This window comes from Drosophila bipectinata, chromosome 3L, assembly GCF_030179905.1.
Source record: "Drosophila bipectinata strain 14024-0381.07 chromosome 3L, DbipHiC1v2, whole genome shotgun sequence".
NCBI lineage: Eukaryota > Metazoa > Arthropoda > Insecta > Diptera > Drosophilidae > Drosophila > Drosophila bipectinata.
The window spans coordinates 11,985,859-12,003,706 of NC_091738.1; the positions used below are offsets into that span (position 1 = coordinate 11,985,859).

Consider the following 17,848-nt stretch of genomic DNA (forward strand, 5'->3'; position numbering starts at 1 on the left):
TTCAGTGTTGCAGGTAAGAAATCCAGGTGGCAACTCAGGTATACCATTGTGTGACCAGATCATGGATGGTGCCACATAGTTGTGGCTATGTACCTGTTTTTTTTGAAGCCGCTCTCTCGATCGACCACGATCCATGATCGAATCTTGGCTGGCACAGTTGAGTTTTGCATGCGGCGCGTTCAACATCGAATTTTGGTGGTCAAAGCCCAACGCGAATTCTGTTTCGTTGAAAAAGCAACAACAACAGCAACCACGGTCGATCCAACAAGTGAGTGTGTGTGCCGCGATAGCTTTAGCAAAACGCTCTCGCTGGCCAGCAAACAAACAAAAGCCTGTGATGTTGCGAAAAAATGCGGGACAAGCGGTGGGAAAATTCGGCAACGGCCTTTGAACTCGCCAAACTCGACTTGACATCTGTTCGCGATCGGGAATTTCAGCTTGTTGCCTGCTCTCCCTGTCTCTCCTTTTCCGTACGCGCTCTTCCTTCATTTTTTTTTTGTTGTTTGTTGGTTGCCTCTCCTGGTAAACCAGGCCAAAACCATTTTTCAGTTTTCGCTTCGATTTCAATCCACTTGTAGTTGTCGTAATTTTTCCGAAACGTTCTCGCTTTGGTGCATTCCTAAGTAAATGCTACTAATAACAAAAGCAACAACAACCTGCCAAAGAGAACAAAAAAAAAGGAAGGCAATCCGAAGATTGGCCAGTAAAACACTGACAAAAAAGAATATATTTCGATATAGTTCTATAAAAGATTAAAAGAAAAACACCTAGTGTGAGTCACCTAATCGAAAGACTTAGGACACAAACTTGAGGTGAAAAACATGCTTAGGACCAAAGACTTAGGACACAAACTTGGCCAAACTGCAGAGTAAAAAAAATGTATTGATTAACAAATAAAAAATAGCAACATTTCTTTATGTGCAGCAAAGAGATGAAAAAAAGTTGCCTGACTTGTTTGACCCGCGCCCGAGTGTGTGTGTATATAAGAGTGTGTGTCGGTGATTTTGTTCAAGTGTGTGAGTGACTTCTCCTTCTTCTTCTTCTGTTTCTTCTTATTCATCTGCTGCTGGTGCTGCTGCCGCTTGCTGGCCAAGCCATATTCTACATAAATTACCAACCAAAATGACACATAAAAGCCATAAAAATGAATTTTTAATTTATGCAGCCCAACAACAAAAGCAAATCCAACAAAAAAACAAAATAACGGCTGCTGCTGCTGCGGCTGCATAACTCTTATAACTTTATGTAACCCAACACCACCAACAACAACAAAAATTGGCACAAAAAAAAAAAACGCCACAAAAATCTTTGCAAATAAATCAATTTTAGTGTGTAAGCTAATGGAAGTTAATCATACTTATTATAAGTGGATTTAGAAAGTAATTGCAAGTGGCTCTAATTCGGCACAATTAACTTGCATTTTCCCCAATTAAATTAATTTAATATAATTCTGTAGCTGCCTGTGATAAACCGAACCAGAAAACAATAAAAAGAAAAGAAGCCGCAACACCGTATCGTAGAAAAAAAAGAGAGTGGAGAACAAAGCCAGATTCCCCAATCTCCTCCAGCAGCAACATTCCATGGTGAGTGGGGGGGCAGGCCGATGACATAAATTCCCAACGAAAGTCTGGCCCGAAAATGCTTAAACTTGAAATTTATTTGACAATGGCATTAAAAATTTAAATCTCTTCAGCACGACCGGGGAGTCCGATAAAAATAATTACATTAGTTTTTATTTTCATTTAATAATTTACATAATTTGGGTTGAGATGAGGCTTGGGATTGTTATTTTCGAGATGCCACTACCTGTGGTGGGTCGGGTCTTCCGTAAAACGGTTATTTTGAATCTTTAGAAGAAATTTAACTCTTATGATACAACGGAAATTGATTCTTAGTTCTGAAAGAACTTCAAGAACACCCATTGCCAAAAAACTGTACGAAAGACTTCAACGAAAGACTTAGTACACGAACTTGCCAATTTGCAAAGCAACAAAAAATAATTTCATTAGTTTTAATTTACATATTATAATTTGCATAGTTGGGCATCAGCTGGTGGGGAGATTACCTTTTGAGCGGTGGGTACTGCGGTGGGTCGATTTTCCCGTAGAACGGTAATTCTGGCCTAACGGTGCAGCCTCGCAGCCGGGACGGAAGGCCACTTTCTAGCGCCCGCTCCTTTGCTCGGACTTGGGGCCCGCTGCGCTTTAGTCTAATGATGTCAATTACATCGTGCCACTCGCATTGTGGGCAACAAATACATGCCGTGCTTATAAGGCAGCAACAATGCGGCCTGCCACAGAAACAACTGCAACTGCAACAGCGGCAAGAGAGCAACAAGTGACTGTGCAGCGCGACTTTGGCTTCATTAAAATTGCTTTTCGTTTGGCCTGTACAATGTTGCCTGGTGGTGCTGCTGCCTCTCAAGCCTGCATCTTTCTTTCGTTCGCCTTGTTTCCTTTTTCTATTCAATGCTGTTTCCATGTTGCAGCTAACCTGGGAAACATGCATGTTTCTTTGCCAGCAAAACAATTTTAATGAGTTTTTATGAAATTGTACAAGCTGCCGGTTACGGCTGTGAAAACGCAAAAGCTGGCAAATAAAAAAAAAATAGTATAGGAAAAAAAAAGACGTAAACACCGTTTAGATGCAACACATTTCATGTTGTGTGATTAATTTTGTTGGCGATTTGTTCGTTAACAAGTGCGAGATGTCCGATGTGGTGAAAAAGACACATCGCCTGTTAAGGGAGAAAGTGACAGGCGCGAATGGAAACCCTGGGAAATAAAATTTAGATTTCCGGAGCACCTGATCTACTCACAAGCAGAAAGAATATCTTTGGATTATAACCATCAACCGAAGGCAGATGTTCTTATTTATAGCCATGGCTTATTATAGGTCGTTAGTTTATTCATGTATTTATGCATAATGTGCCCTCATACCTTACAATTTAATAAACATAATAATTTATGACTCAATTTTTACACTGAGAATGTACCAAATACATTTTTTCGCCTTTTGCTCAAAAGAAAAGCACGAAAAATCTGAACCAAAATCGCCGTTGTCACGCCCACGTTTCGTGGCCTTAGGACAGAATCGGAAGGGGCGAGCGTAATGGAAGTGGTGGACGGGGAAGGGCTTGGGCCTCTTTACGCCCAATTTGTCACACATTTCAACAGGTTACGAGATGAAGGAGATGGAGATGTGGATGTGCCTGGGTTTGGGTCTGGGTCTGCGTTGTCTGAAGGTGGAGACGCATTATCAAAACCCGACCGAAAAAGACGTTGACGATGACGATGAACGAGGTCTGGCAGCGGATCAGGAAGAGGATGGATGGACAGGGGACCAGTATGGGTGGGGTATACATATGGGTCTCTGGGTAGGCGTTGTGGTGTGGAATTTTCGGGCATATCTGGCGGGCCTCATGGAAGCGTGAGGAATTTCCTCTGTGCGCCCGCTGTCTTCTTTCCCTCCAATCGATTTCGTTGGGGCCGTTGCTTTTTGTCCTTTCTAAGTGAAAAATTATGCAAAAATGTTTCACTTTAATAGCGGAAATCATTTATAGAAGTTGTAATAAAGTCGCGTCGTGCTCTCCGCCTCCCTTCAACCATCGGTGGTCATGTTTTTCGGTTGAAGCGACTCGTCCTCCTCCTCCTCCTCCTCCTGCTCCTTCATCTCTTCATGCTCCGGCTCCTCTTGATCTTGCCCAGGGCTGGGTTTTGTGCTCGTTAAACGACCGCCAACGTAGTCGAATGCCAGAATGTTGCAACACTTTGTTGCGGTGACAGTGGCATGAGGGGGTGGCTGGGAAGGGAGGGGCTGCTCTCAAGGAGTCCCAGTCAACTTTAGTCAGCGCTAATGACCTGACAAAAGCAATCTAAAGTTGTTCTCCTTTTTGGTGTGGCAGTTGTTGACTTTTAGGCTTAACTTGTGTTGCAGTTCATTAGTAAAGAAGATAGTATGTCTTATTTATACAATAAAAAAAATTAGTGAGAAAAATATAGCATTCGGATAATAATTTAAGAAATTAAATTAATTTCTAGATGCCTAAATAATAATAAGAAGCTGCAATGTCAAGTACGCTAGTTTTTCTCAACTCTCCTCCTCATGACTTAATTTTCTGTGAAACAAAAACAAAAGACTTAAGACACAAACTTGATGATTTGTGGAAAAAATTATACAAAAAGTAGCTTCGTAATCCAGAAAGGCAATGTTGGCATTGCCCTGGATCACACAAACAAAAACCGTTGCCATAAAAAGCACCGGCCAAGTACAATTATAAAACCATTAAGGCATCTAAATTAGCTCATTTGCTATGAAACCGGGCATCATAATCGTTAAAAGCGGCAACAAAAAAAAAACACAAGCAGTCGCAGAAACAAATAATAATTTTTGCAAAAAAAAACGCGAGTAAGCAAAAAAAAAGCAAACATCCAATAAAAGTAATAAAAGCAAACTGTTAAAAGTGCCGCCACACAGACGCTGAGCAATTGATAAGCGCTTTATGACAGCCGTCTGAATGCATTACGGTTTATGGTTTTTTATTTTATGCCCATTGATTGGATTTTTGCTGGAGGATAGTGCACCGCAACGATCATAAAAAAATGTCATCGAGATCGATACAAATTCCGTGTGCACTCAATAAAATTTGAGTCTGGAAATTCCACAGTCCCCAGAGAAATTATGGTTTGAAATTCGAATTATTGAATCACACATTAGAATTCCAAGCGAGTACTGTTTTTATATTCCCCCCACTATTATGGGAGTAAGACGATAGTCCAAGGAGGCGTATTGAGACTGCGGTTTCCCTAGGCCTGTCACTCAACTCCCTTGTCATTGGGCCTAACATTTCAATTATGGCCGTATCTATGGCTTCTGGCCAACAATGGAAACCTATTAAAAGACACGCACATTGCCACATCAGACCGAATCGGATGGGATAGTATAGAATCGCAGATGCTGCGAATTTCCGCAATTTAATTGATTTCGGCCACTCTTTTTTTTATTTTTTAATTACAATTTCTTGTTCGCCTGGGAACTTTCTCTAAGCTGCAAAGTTTTCAGCTACCGCAAAGCCAATTAAATGATAACAAATTTGATGATCAGGGGCGGTCTTGGGCCCGGTTCTGGCGCTGGGGCTGTTGCTGGAGCTGTGTGTGATGCCTTTCCCGATGGCGTTGATAGCCAGGCGCCGCTGGCAAGTGAATGGCGCAATCAGAATCTTCCACTCCCAATCCCAATTCCAATCCCGAGCCGAAATCAAAGCACCCAGACCACTGTACGAGAATAAATACAGAAAATAATAGGATAGGAAAAAAGGGAGCATGAGGGGCTCAGTGGATCGCACAAATTTATGGCCACATTCAATTGTCAAGTTTATGTGACTGAGGCTGAGGATCGGCCAATATTTGCATAAGAGGCGTTGTTGGTTCCTTATACACGGAGAGAAAAATTAAATAATTTTACAAAAATGGAAAGAATTGACTAGAATTGTATGGTTTTATGGTTGAAGTTTGTATGAAATAATGTCTTTAACTTAATTTTAAGTATTACTTCTTAGTTTTCAGTGCATGTTCCTTGGAATTCATTGGCATTTGAAAGTCTTATTGTCAGTGGCTTCAGCTTTTGTTTTCCTGCCCTGCTCTATAAATAAACAAACATAATCGTCTCCGGTTTTCTCTTTCTTTTCCAGCAGACGAAGACGCCCTAATGATCCTAAGCTGGCACACAAATGACGAATTATGAGAATCTTATAAATTTGCCATTAAACTTTAATGCAAATAATGAGAACAATGATAAAATTTCCGTAGCTGGGGATCAGCTGCTGAACAAGATGTCGCAGCGGGATTTCTCCGAGGTAAGTTTGAAAGGCAAATGGATATCGAATTATTGTTCAATTATTGGGTTTTGGAAGCTGCCTCCCCATCAAAGGCGAACATGAATTTCCAGTTTGCAGATCAAATACCATGACAATTATTTATGGCCTTCAAATATTGTACATAAAAACTTAATCATCCATTACGCTACCAAAAAAATAGTTATAAATAAAAACTTCAGAAAGACATAACAACTAAATACAGACAAAAAATAAAAACAGGAAAGAAACAATCAGGGGCAATAATCAAAATGATGGCAAAATGATTTCAATGTTGATTAACTCAGCGGCGGGACTACAAAAGGGCTAAGCTACAAGAGCCAAATTAAACAAAAGCCCAACAGAGCGAAGAGATAAAAATGCCAAAACGCAAAATCTCATGGAGTGGCTTAGCTAGTGGATATGGTACTCCTGACCCTGGGCCTCGGCCTGGGCCTGGGTTTGGCCCTTTCATCATATTCCGCGCTGTCATGTCATGGACAAGAGGAAAAACAAAAAAAAACTCGACTCCAGTCAACAGACGACAACGTCAACGATGTTGGATAAGTTTCAGAGACCCTGTCTCTGGGACGGACCAGGCCAGAATTTGGAATCGCAAGCCCCAGACCCCTGCGGCCTGTCTCGCTGACTGACTGACTGACTGACTGCCGCGTTTCGAGTGTCCCTTTGGCAGCTAGACAGACGATAGGAAGTATCCGGCCATTCCGGCCAAGCACACTTGAAATAAATAGTTTTCAATTTTAAGATTCAATTTTAATTCCCTGTCTGATAGTATCAGTTTCAGGCAACAACTTTGATGCTTGTTCATGAAAATATATATTGTTTCCGCATTTGACTGCCAACTGGAGATCATGTTTATAAAATATAAGTTTGGAGCTTTAAAAAAAAATAATAAACAGCAGCCAAAAGAGTACATAAATTCCAGACTAATGACGGGTTTGAATAAATCACAAATGTTAATTATAGACTGGAAACATAAAAGGAATATTATTTCATTTCCATATTAGAATATAGCATGCAATTGTTACCAAATGTCTCACTATTCTTGACTTTATTATACAAGGATTTGTAGCTTAGAAGTCCAGGAGCTGAGGAGTTAAGGGGAGTAGTGTCCTGGGCCCGCAGCTAATTATTTTATTACGCGTTAAATTGCAACAAAATTCTCAAGTTGAGCGCAAAACATGCCAATGTGCGCCACAAGCAATCGTGAAATTGTTCGCATTCCAATGCGGCGGACTTTATCGAATCTCCGTCCAGCCTCTGGGGCCTCTCACAGCCACCACATCAACATACACACACACAGAAGTATGCTGGCTAACACACACATATAAACAATAAACATATATAGAGAGTCTCCCCCGTTTGGTTTGAGGCAACAACTGCTGCCCGAGTGCATCTATGGGTGCCACTTTTTGTCTTCCGAGTACTCTGCGCGGTTTCTTGCCATTTTTTTTTTCTTGTGCTCTTGGTCTGTTGGGCGGACAGCCAACAAACGGCGACCAGTTCTCGAATCGCAGGTTTTTCTTTTACATTCCTGAATACCTCTGCCACAGCCCCAACTTCCTTTCCCATTCCCCTTGGCCCCATACTAAGGCATATCTCTCTACGCTGGCTCTCACCTCTTTTTCTCCCTTTCTCGTTGCATAAAATTCTTGCCAGTCTTTGACTATTTTCTAAAATGCTACAGCACTGTAAAAAAAAATACTTAATAAAGTTTTTAAATATTACAAATAATAATTAAATGGGTGCTACATATTTTAGACATCAAAAGTTATTTAAAATCTTTCCAAAGAGATTTATTTCTGGCAGTGTCTTTGTGGCGATGATGTGGCTCCTGGCCCTGAAGCTTCTGCCTTTCGTAGCTGTGACTGCCAATTTAGCTGGAATCGCTGAAGAGGGATAGCTAGCGTATCATTTTACATGACTCCTCTATGTGCCATTTGGGCGCCAATTCCTAAATTGACGTACAACATCCCCAGCATCTCCAAGTCCCCATCCAGAACCGGAAAGGAACGCGGAGCGAAAGGGCAGAAAATGGGCGAAGAAAATCGAAGAAGAGTTTCTTCTACAATTTTCCCGCCTCTTGAATGGAAAGGAAACAGTTAATTAGAGGAAACAAATAAAATAGAAATGCTTCTCAAATCCCATAATCTTGTTATTAACGCTTGAAATGAAATCTCCAATGAAGCTGTTGAAGGAATGGGAAAAATATATTTTCAGTAAATCGATTAAAATTAATGACAACATAAACAATTTTCGATTTTTTTTTTAAATGCCTTGAAAATGGTTTAGATTGTACTGTTAACACTTTAAATAATTGTGTTTTCCGATAACAGCTTTTGAAATAAAAATAAAGAAAGGGAAATAAACTTTATGGGAGCTCCAAAATTGTAAATTACGAGGCAATAAAAGTTGGTTAAAGTTTTATGATTAATCTAATGATTTTTATAGTTAAGCTTTATGGGAATTAATATAAAAGAGTATACGATAGAAACTATATCATGGTTAGACTCTTTTAAAGCTTTGACTTTATCCTGAGAGATCGACTAGCTCTGCCTGACTGCCTGGTATTATTATTATTATTATTTTTTTGGCCAAGGCCTGATAACATCTGCTAATGCCATTCCGTCTGGATTCCGATGGAGAACTTCGTTTGGGCCATTTCGAGGGGCATGTTCCTCTGTGCGTGTTTATTTGACTTTGACCATTGGCAACATCACCGCAATCTTCCTGGCCAGATCTACTTTGGCTAGCACCGCCAACGCTCTCTTCTTGGGCCATGGATTTAGTTTTCTCCTCTTTTTCCATTATCTTTTTATTTTATTTCTCTTTTTTTATTGCCTTGGTGGCTGTATGTTTTTTTTTTTTTTTTTTTTTTTTAGGTAACGCCCTCTTCATTTGGGGGCCCTATCTTCCCGGGCCGGCTTTTATAAGCTGCATTAAAACGAAAATTGCGTTCTGCATCTGTCAGATACTTTGTTGCAAGCTGATTTATTCACTTGAGCCAATCTAAGCACGTTATCCGTGGCTCACGCCCCGCAATAAGACGGAAAAACAACAGAAACAGAAACAGCACAGCAGCAGCACTTGCTGGCCACGTTTTCTAGGAAGTGGTAGTAGGTAGAGGTATGTTTGGGCCAAGGCTTAATGCATTTGCATACTCATTGCATTTAATTGCTTCAAAAAATATGTAAAAATTTCCACGTCGTTGTCACGGTCTCGTCCTCGTCCGCGTCTTGGTCTTGGTCTTGGTCCTCGTCCATGTCCACGTTCACGTCCATGTCCTCGTCTTTGTCCTCGCTGTTGATGCCAAAAAAGGCCTCAACACTTTTGACTTCTGGCATAGCACTGTGTGGTGGCTACTGCTGATTCTCTTCGCCCCACCAGTCGTGGCTTAGTTCTTGGGCCACGAATTCGTGGAATTGCTTCCGCATTTGATGAAGAGAATCGCGGAAAGAACGCGGCATCTGCTGGGAGCTGCTACGAGCTGCTGCTGGGAGCCCGGGAGCAGGGAAACTGCGAACAGCAGTTGGCCGGGAAACGTGACTCGGTGGCCGCATACCTGAGCTCCGAGGGCTAAGCCAAGAGATCTTTGAGCCAAGTTGATCTGACATGAGTTGGAGCTGGTGCGTCGGCATTTAACATAATTACAACCCAGTGACGAGAGTACAGTGGGGCTTTCTATAAAAATATTTCAAGCTATGGATGAAATATGAAAAACCTCTCAAGGGATTTATTTTATAAAGCTAATTTTCCATTATTTATAATTTTTATTATTATTACATTTTTTACTGCCCACTTTTATAATACCACTATATTGGCCCACTGTATTTCCAAATAACAGCGGCAGATGTGCAATCATTCCAACTCTGGGCTTAGCTCTGGCTCCTTCTGCATATATCCCATCCTCCCCAGAACTGCCTGCCTGCCAGGAGCCTCTCAGTACAGTTGTGTTTATTGCTCTACTTAATCCATGGCAATTTCGGATTCTATACATACTATATGCCCCTGCAATTTGGCCCTAATCATGGCTAACTCTAATCGATTGCACAGAGAGAAATACTAGCCTTAAAATTAAAGACACTATTCTTTATTCCGCTCTTTAATATAGCTCTCTATATCCTCTTATCTTTTCCAGAACGAACCGGAATGCAACCCGGAGCTTCCCGCCGCCAATCGCGCCCTCTTTCTGGAGAAGGTCCGCCAATCGAACGCGGCCTGCCAAAGCGGGGACTTTGCCACAGCGGTACTGCTCTATACGGATGCCCTCCAGCTGGATCCCGGGAACCACATCCTCTACAGCAATCGCTCCGCTGCCCTGCTCAAACAGGGACAATTCACAGCCGCCCTGCAGGATGCCACGCAGGCGCGAGATCTGTGTCCGCAGTGGCCCAAGGCCTACTTCCGCCAGGGAGTAGCCCTCCAGTGTCTAGGACGCTATGGGGAGGCACTGGCATCCTTTGCCTCCGGCCTAGCCCAGGAGCCAACGAACAAACAACTGATGGGCGGTCTGGTGGAGGCGTCTCTTAAGAGTCCTTTGCGGCAGGCACTGGAACCCACGCTCCAGCAACTCCGCACCATGCAGCTGCAGGAGTCGCCCTTTGTGGTCAGCTCGGTGGTAGGACAGGAGCTGCTCCAGGCCGCCCAGTACCCCGCTGCTGTCTCTGTCCTGGAGGCGGCCCTGAGGATCGGCAGTTGTTCGTTAAAGTTGCGTGGCTCCGTCTTCAGTGCCTTGAGTTCCGCCCACTGGGCGTTGAATCAGCTGGATCAGGCCATTGGCTACATGCAGCAGGACCTTGCGGTGGCCAAGTCCTTGGGTGATACTGCTGGGGAATGCCGGGCACATGGCAACCTAGGATCCGCCTACTTTAGTCAGGGTGCCCATAAGGAGGCACTCACCGCGCACCGCTACCAACTGGTCCTGGCCATGAAGTGCAAGGACACGCAAGCGGCGGCCGCAGCTCTAACCTCCCTGGGACACGTTTACACTGCCAGCGGAGACTACCCCAACGCCCTGGCCTCCCACAAGCAGTGTGTGCAGCTCTTCAAGCAGCTAGGAGATCGCCTGCAAGAGGCCCGGGAGATTGGCAATGTGGGAGCCGTCTACTTGGCACTGGGTGAATGTGATGCCGCTTTGGATTGCCACTCCCAGCACTTGAGATTGGCCAGGAAGCTCCACGACCAAGTGGAGGAGGCCAGAGCGTACTCGAATCTAGGATCTGCCCATCACCAGCGCCGCCAGTTCACGCAGGCGGCGGCCTGTCACGAGCAAGTCCTGCGAATAGCTCAGGCCCTGGGAGATCGATCCATGGAGGCGGCTGCCTATGCAGGTCTGGGACATGCGGCTCGCTGTGCCGGGGATGCCAGTGCCTCGAAGAGATTCCACGAACGGCAACTGGCCATGGCACTGGCTGCCCGCGACAAGCTGGGCGAGGGCAGGGCGTGCTCCAACCTGGGCATTGTCTACCAGATGCTGGGCTCCCACGATGCTGCTCTAAAGCTGCACCAAGCCCACTTGGGTATAGCCCGTTCTCTCGGCGATCGGGTGGGCATGGGAAGGGCCTACGGAAATATGGCCAGGATGGCGCACATGGCCGGATCCTACGAGGCGGCGGTGAAGTACCACAAACAGGAGCTGGCCATAAACCAGGCAATGAACGACCGGAGTGCCGAGGCAGCCACTCACGGCAACCTGGCGGTGGCTTACCAGGCCCTGGGAGCCCATGATGCCGCTCTGACACATTACCGTGCTCACTTGGCCACTGCCAGGTCGCTCAAGGACACGGCAGGCGAGGCGTGCGCCCTGCTGAACTTGGGAAACTGCCTGAGTGGGCGGCAGGAGTACGAGGAGGCGGTGCCCCACTACGAGAGCTATCTGATGCTGGCCCAGGAGCTGGGCGATGTGACAGCCGAGGGCAAGGCGTGTCATCTGCTCGGCTATGCCCACTTTTGTTTGGGGAACTATCGGGCAGCAGTGAGGTACTACGATCAGGATCTTGCTCTCGCCAAGGATGCCCAGCACCGACCAAACATGGGAAGAGCTTACTGCAATCTGGGTTTGGCCCATCTGGCCCTGGGACACACTGCCGCCGCTCTGGAGTGCCAGCAGTTGTTCCTGGCGGTGGCCCATGCCACCAATCAGCTTCCGGCCAAGTTCCGGGCTTTGGGAAACATTGGGGACATCCTAATACGCACAGGATCCCATGAGGTAACTAGGATACTGAGGATGCGATTTAGTTCTTATTACTAATCCCTTAAAAACTCTTTCCAGGAGGCCATTAAACTCTACCAACGGCAGTTGGCTCTGGCGCGGGCTGCAGGAGATCGCTCTATGGAGGCCGCGGCCTGTGGAGCTCTGGGATTGGCTCACCGCCTGATGCGGCGCTGGGACAAGGCTCTGGGCCACCACACCCAGGAGCTGACACTTCGCCAGGAGCTGGGCGACCTAACTGGAGAGTGTCGTGCCCATGGACACTTGGGCGCCGTGCACATGGCCCTATGCAGCTGGACAAATGCAGTGAAGTGCTACCAGGAGCAGCTGGAGCGAGCCCAGGAGCAAAGAGATGCTGCAGTCGAGGCTCAGGCTCATGGCAACCTTGGAATAGCCCGCCTCAATATGGCGCACTACGAGGCGGCCATCGGTTGCCTGGAGGCACAGCTGGGAACTCTGGAGCGGGTTTCCTTACCATCCACTCAATCGGATCGATCGAGAGCTCTGGGTCACCTGGGCGACTGCTATGCTGCTCTGGGGGACTACGAAGAAGCCATCAAATGCCATGAGAGACAGCTGCAGCTTGCCTTGGGCCTGGCCAGCCACCGGGATCAGGAGCGGGCCTATCGAGGATTAGGTCAGGCGCGCCGTTCGCTGGGACAGCTTGCCGCGGCTCTGGTTTGCCTCGAAAAGCGTCTGGTGGTGGCCCACGAACTGCACAGTGCCGAGATAAAGGCTCTAGCCTACGGAGACCTTGGACATGTCCACGCCGCTTTGGGAAATCATGCCCAGGCACTGAACTGCCTAGAACACCAGCGAGAACTCGCGCAGGGACTTCAGGATCGCGCCCTGGAATCGGATGCTATGTGTGCGCTGGGTCAAGTCCAGCAGCGGATGGGTCAGCACTCGGAGGCCCTGGAGCTGCACCAGCAGGATTGGGAGATCTGCACAGAGCTGGCTGCTCCTGCCCTGCAGGCTAGGGCTTTGAGTAATCTTGGATCCGTCCACGAGGCACTGGGCCAGCAGGCGGAAGCCCTTAAGTGCTACGAGCGCCAGCTGGAGCTCAGCTCGGACCGCCTTGCCAAGGCAATGGCATGTTTGGCTTTGGGACGAGTCCACCACCAGCTGGAGCAGCACTCCCAGGCTGTGGAGTACCTGCGACAGGGACTGGCGAGCGCTCAATCCATGGGAAAGTCAGAGGAGGAGGCCAAGATAAGACATCAATTAGGTGAGTAACCTTACACCATACAAATGATTAATGATCCTAATCCCAATCTCCCCCTATCCAGGTCTTGCTCTTCGCTCCTCTGGCGATGCCGAGGGAGCTCGCCTGCAACTGGAGACGGCTGCCCAACTTTTGGAGTCAGTGCGTCAGGAGCAGCGCAGTCCAGAGACCCGAGTGGCCTTGTACGATCTGCAAACTAGTTGCTACCATCTTCTCCAACAGCTTCTGGTAGCCTTGAACCGCAACGAGGACGCCCTGGTGGCCGCCGAAAGGTGTAAAGCCCGCGGAGGAGCTGAATCCTTGACCGGAGAGAACGGAAAAACTCAATTGGCGGATAGCGAGGCCATCCAGGAGGTGGTTAATCGTGGACGGATGCCCGTACTTTATTATAGTCTTGCCGGAGAGCAGCTCTTCGCTTGGCTGCTACAGCCACAGACGGGTATTGTGCGTTTCCACTCCGCCCGTATCGATGCCCAGACCCTGCAGTTGCCTCTCTCTCTGGACGAAGAGGAGGAGGAGCTGGAGGAAGAACTGACGCGGGAGCAGGAGGAGGAGGAAAAATCTGACGGCCTCCTTGACCGGTACATCAACATGGTCCGGGATAATCTCGGCGTGAACTCCCAGAGTCTCCTCCAAGAGGGTGACGGAAGTGGATGGCGCGCCAGTACGGAGCAGCTGCTGGAGGATCTTCCTGGAGCTGGAGGTGCCGGAAGTGGTGGTGGTTTCATGCGCATGGTGAGCCGGAACCACTTGATGAACTCCTCCAACTACTCGCTGAGCTCCCTGTTCTCTGTGGGCTCCGTTGGAGGCTCGGTGGCCAGTCTTCAAGGATCCACCCGCTCCTTAAGCAGCCGCAGCTCTCGCCGAGCTCCAGAGAGAACACTGCCCACCTGGCGAGGACCTACATGTCTGCACACCCTCTACAACCTTCTACTTGCTCCCTTTGATGATCTTCTGCCCTGCGGATCTGGATCTGGCAATCGCCAGGGCAGAAGGGAGCTTATCCTGGTCTTGGATAGCTCGCTCTACCTGGTACCCTTTGCCATTCTCCGAGCAGCCAAGGAAGATGGGGAGTACCTCTCCGAGCGATGTGCCATCCTGACAGCTCCTTCCCTGCAATCCCTGAGAAACCGTCCTAAACTTCGTCGGGATCGTGCCCGTCCTCCTACAGCTTTGGTGGTGGGTGGACCTCGTGTGCCAAGTTCCCTGGCGGAGAGATGGGGCTGGGCTGCTGCTGAGTCCCCAGCCGCCTTGCAGGAAGCCGCCATGGTAGCGGATATGTTGCAAGCCACCGCGTTGGCAGGATCCAATGCCACCAAGGAGTCCGTTTTGGCCGAGTTACCCTCCGCAGAGTGTGTCCACTTTGCAGCCAATCTCAGTTGGCAACTGGGTGCTGTGGTCCTCAGTCCTGGCGATGTGGTGACGGCCGACCAGCAACAGCAAAAGGAGCCACTGGAACCACAGTTGGCGGACTTCACCCTCTCCGCCGGAGAACTGCGTCAGTTGCGTCTCAGCGCCCGTTTGGTGGTTCTGAGCTCATACCACTCCGTGGAACCAATAACAGGAACGGGAGTGGCCCAATTGGCAGCCGGTTGGCTAATGGCCGGAGCTGGAGCTGTCCTCATCTCACTGTGGCCTGTTCCGGAGACTGCGGCCAAGATCCTGCTGCGTGCCTTCTACTCGGCTCTTTTGCAAGGAGCTCGGGCAGCACGGTAAGTACATCAAGAGCTTCTTTAGAAGATTGAAGACCTGAACCATAACTTTATCCATTCCAGGGCCCTGGCGGAAGCCATGCAGACCGTTCAGCACACCAAGCACTTTGCCCATCCGGCCAATTGGGCCGGATTCCTGCTAGTCGGCAGCAACGTGCGCCTCTCCAACAAGGTGGCGCTGGGCCATGCTCTTTGCGAGCTTCTGAGAACCCCAGAACGGAGCCGGGATGCCCTCCGCGTCTGCCTGCATCTGGTTGAGAAGAGCCTGCAGCGGATCCATCGTGGACAGAAGAACGCCATGTATACCACTCAGCAGAGTATCGAGAATAAGGCTGGACCGGTGGCCGGTTGGAAGGATCTTCTGATGGCCGTTGGTTTTCGGATCGAACCCGCCGCCAATGGCATCCCCTCCAGCGTGTTCTTCCCGCAAGCGGACCCAGAGGAGCGACTGGCACAGTGCTCTTCCAGCCTGCAGGCTCTGCTCGCCCTGACTCCTGCCACTCTACAGGCTCTGGCCAAGTTGGTTCACGTTAACAGCGCCGAGCACGCGGAGGACATCATCGCCGTCATGCGCAACATCCTGGCTCAGTTTCCGAGCACCCCGTCCAATCCTGGCGCCAAAACCGATGTCATCGCCGAGACTTGCTTCATTGAGATGCCGTTGAGTGTGCGTCTTTGGAGAGTAGCCGGGTGCCATGAGCTGCTCGCTTCCGTTGGCTTCGATCTGACGGAAGTGGGCTCTGACCAGGTGATCCTCCGCACGGGAAAACAAGCCAACCGCCGTCACTGCCAGTTTGTGCTCCAAGCCCTTCATGCTTTGTTTGGTAAGTTTTGGAAGGATCCAAGAATTGGATGTGTTTCTAACGAGGATTTCTTTATTATAGACACTCGGGAGGCTCCTAAAAATGTGGGAATGGATCCAGACTCGGCTCACAGCAGCAGCTGCGAGTCTTTGGCCGAACCGGAACTGGATGCTCCTCCGATTCCGCCTGCTGCTAGTAGTACTCCCTCTGTGAATGGAGCCACGAAGGCACCACTACCCCTGCATCCACGCAGTGCCTTTATATCCTACGTGCGACGACGTGGAGAACCAGATGGCGGTCGCACGGAGGTCACAGGAGGTGGTGGAGTCACCGGCTTGGACTCTAGCCTGGCCAACACCACAGATAGCGAGCACTCTCTCTCCGATGGCTACGCCACCCAGTCGGCAGGTGGGCTCTCCAATCCCCGACTGGGTTATGCCAGCATGCGTGCCCCGGTGAGGGTTTCACGTCCCGGAGGCGGTGGGGAAAGCGATGCTGCTTTCACGCCTAGTCCACCCGTAACTGATCCTAGCTTGTCTCTGGCTTTGGCTCACCAGACCCGCATCAGAAGCCTCTACTCCCAGACCAGCTCGATGGCACCCACTGCTCCGCCCTCCAACAGACGCCCTGATAGCTCCAGCTCGGCCAGCAGCACAACCGATTGGGAGGGATCGGGTCACGCCACGGTTCTGCGACGCGGTGGCAGTGTAGCCATGCCACAGCAGCAGCCACCGCTGCCGCCGCCACGTCCTCCAACCTACCACAACATGGTAGGCGGCAGAACCAAGCCGAAGATCAAGCTGGGCAGTGCCCAGAGCACCTTGGCGGCCAGGGTGAACAAAGAGCACGCACTCTTCATGGATCGCCTGAGCGTTAGGACTGAGCTGAGTGCTCCGGCCGGAGGCAGCAACTCCGGAGCGGGAGTTAGAAAACCCTTGGCCCTGCCGGAGGAGGAGGAGGTCTCCAATGTGGTCTTCAATCCATCAAGCCTGTACTTCTCCCAATCCGATGCTGATCTGCTTAACGAACCCAAGCCCGAGGAGCAGGCTCCGGCAACGAACTCCAAGTCGAGTTCCAAGTGCTTGCAGGAGAGCATGATGCGCCACATGAACCGCGAACTGACGCCCAGCATATCGGAGCTCTACCACGAGCGCAATCTGGGATTGGGTCTGGCACCGCCGCTCTCGAAGCTGCTGCTCAGCCCCAACTACGAGGAGCAGGAGGTGGTGGTCGGCATGGGTGAAAACAAGTCCCTGGCGGATGCTGTGAGTGAACTGGAACTGAGCGGCAGCTCGTCCGGCGCCACCATGCCCACGGTGGTTGGTGGAGCTGGTAACGAAGTAGAAGTATCCCCTCCAGCTGTAGAAGCCACCTGTCCCATCTGTGGGGAGCACGCGGATGTGATCTGCCGCTGCAAGGCGGCCACCATCCAAAAGAAGAGCACCCTCAAGCCCTGGCTAAGTAATGTGCCTGCCAGCAGCTTAGTCCGGGCCAGCGAACTGACCACAGCCGACATCCTAGAGCGCCGCCTGGAGACGGGAGCCCCATTCGCCGTGGATCTTTGTCGCCGGGATGAGGGCGATGGGCGTTCCGTGGCGGACTCGCAGTGCAGCAGCAACTACAAAAGGATTCTGGCCAGTGCCACCAGTGGCGGAGCAGTCAGTCTGACGGAAGCCGAGCCCCAGAGTGCCTCATCGGGGGCCACTTGCTCCTCCGCTCGACTTGTCTAATACTTAATATTATTAATTAATTTATTATTTTGTGCATTTCATAGGTATAATACTACTACTGTCTTTAAAACCCAAGCCACTGATTAAAATTTACTCAATTATTTATAAAAATAAATATTTAAAAAAATATTTAGTTTAAGATAACACTATTCTAATAGACTTGATGAAATTACTAGGCACATAAGACTAAAAATAAATATTATAATAAATATTTAAAAAAAGAAACCTGATTATTTTGACTGATTTAGATTCGAAAAGGGGGTTTATTTTTGAAAGTTGGAAAGTTCTTAACTTC

The 17,848-nt window shown here is 48.6% G+C and overlaps 1 protein-coding gene across 3 annotated transcripts; it reads left to right on the forward strand.

Moving 5' to 3' along the window:
- Positions 1–93: 93 nt before the first annotated feature.
- Positions 94–17,627, forward strand: LOC108124749 (tetratricopeptide repeat protein 28). Of its 3 annotated transcripts, none has more exons than XM_070280278.1 (7): positions 94–268; positions 1,457–1,583; positions 5,690–5,854; positions 10,011–12,080; positions 12,144–13,311; positions 13,373–15,020; positions 15,084–17,627. In XM_070280278.1, exons 3-7 carry the CDS (start codon positions 5,729–5,731, stop codon positions 17,551–17,553), a joined length of 7,482 nt encoding a protein of 2,493 aa, XP_070136379.1. In that variant the 5' UTR covers positions 94–268; positions 1,457–1,583; positions 5,690–5,728; the 3' UTR covers positions 17,554–17,627. The 3 variants fall into 3 exon arrangements, with proteins under 3 accessions (XP_070136379.1, XP_070136380.1, XP_070136381.1); XM_070280279.1 differs by having other exon boundaries at positions 5,693–5,854; XM_070280280.1 differs by lacking the exon at positions 1,457–1,583.
- The last annotated feature ends 221 nt before the right edge of the window (positions 17,628–17,848 follow it).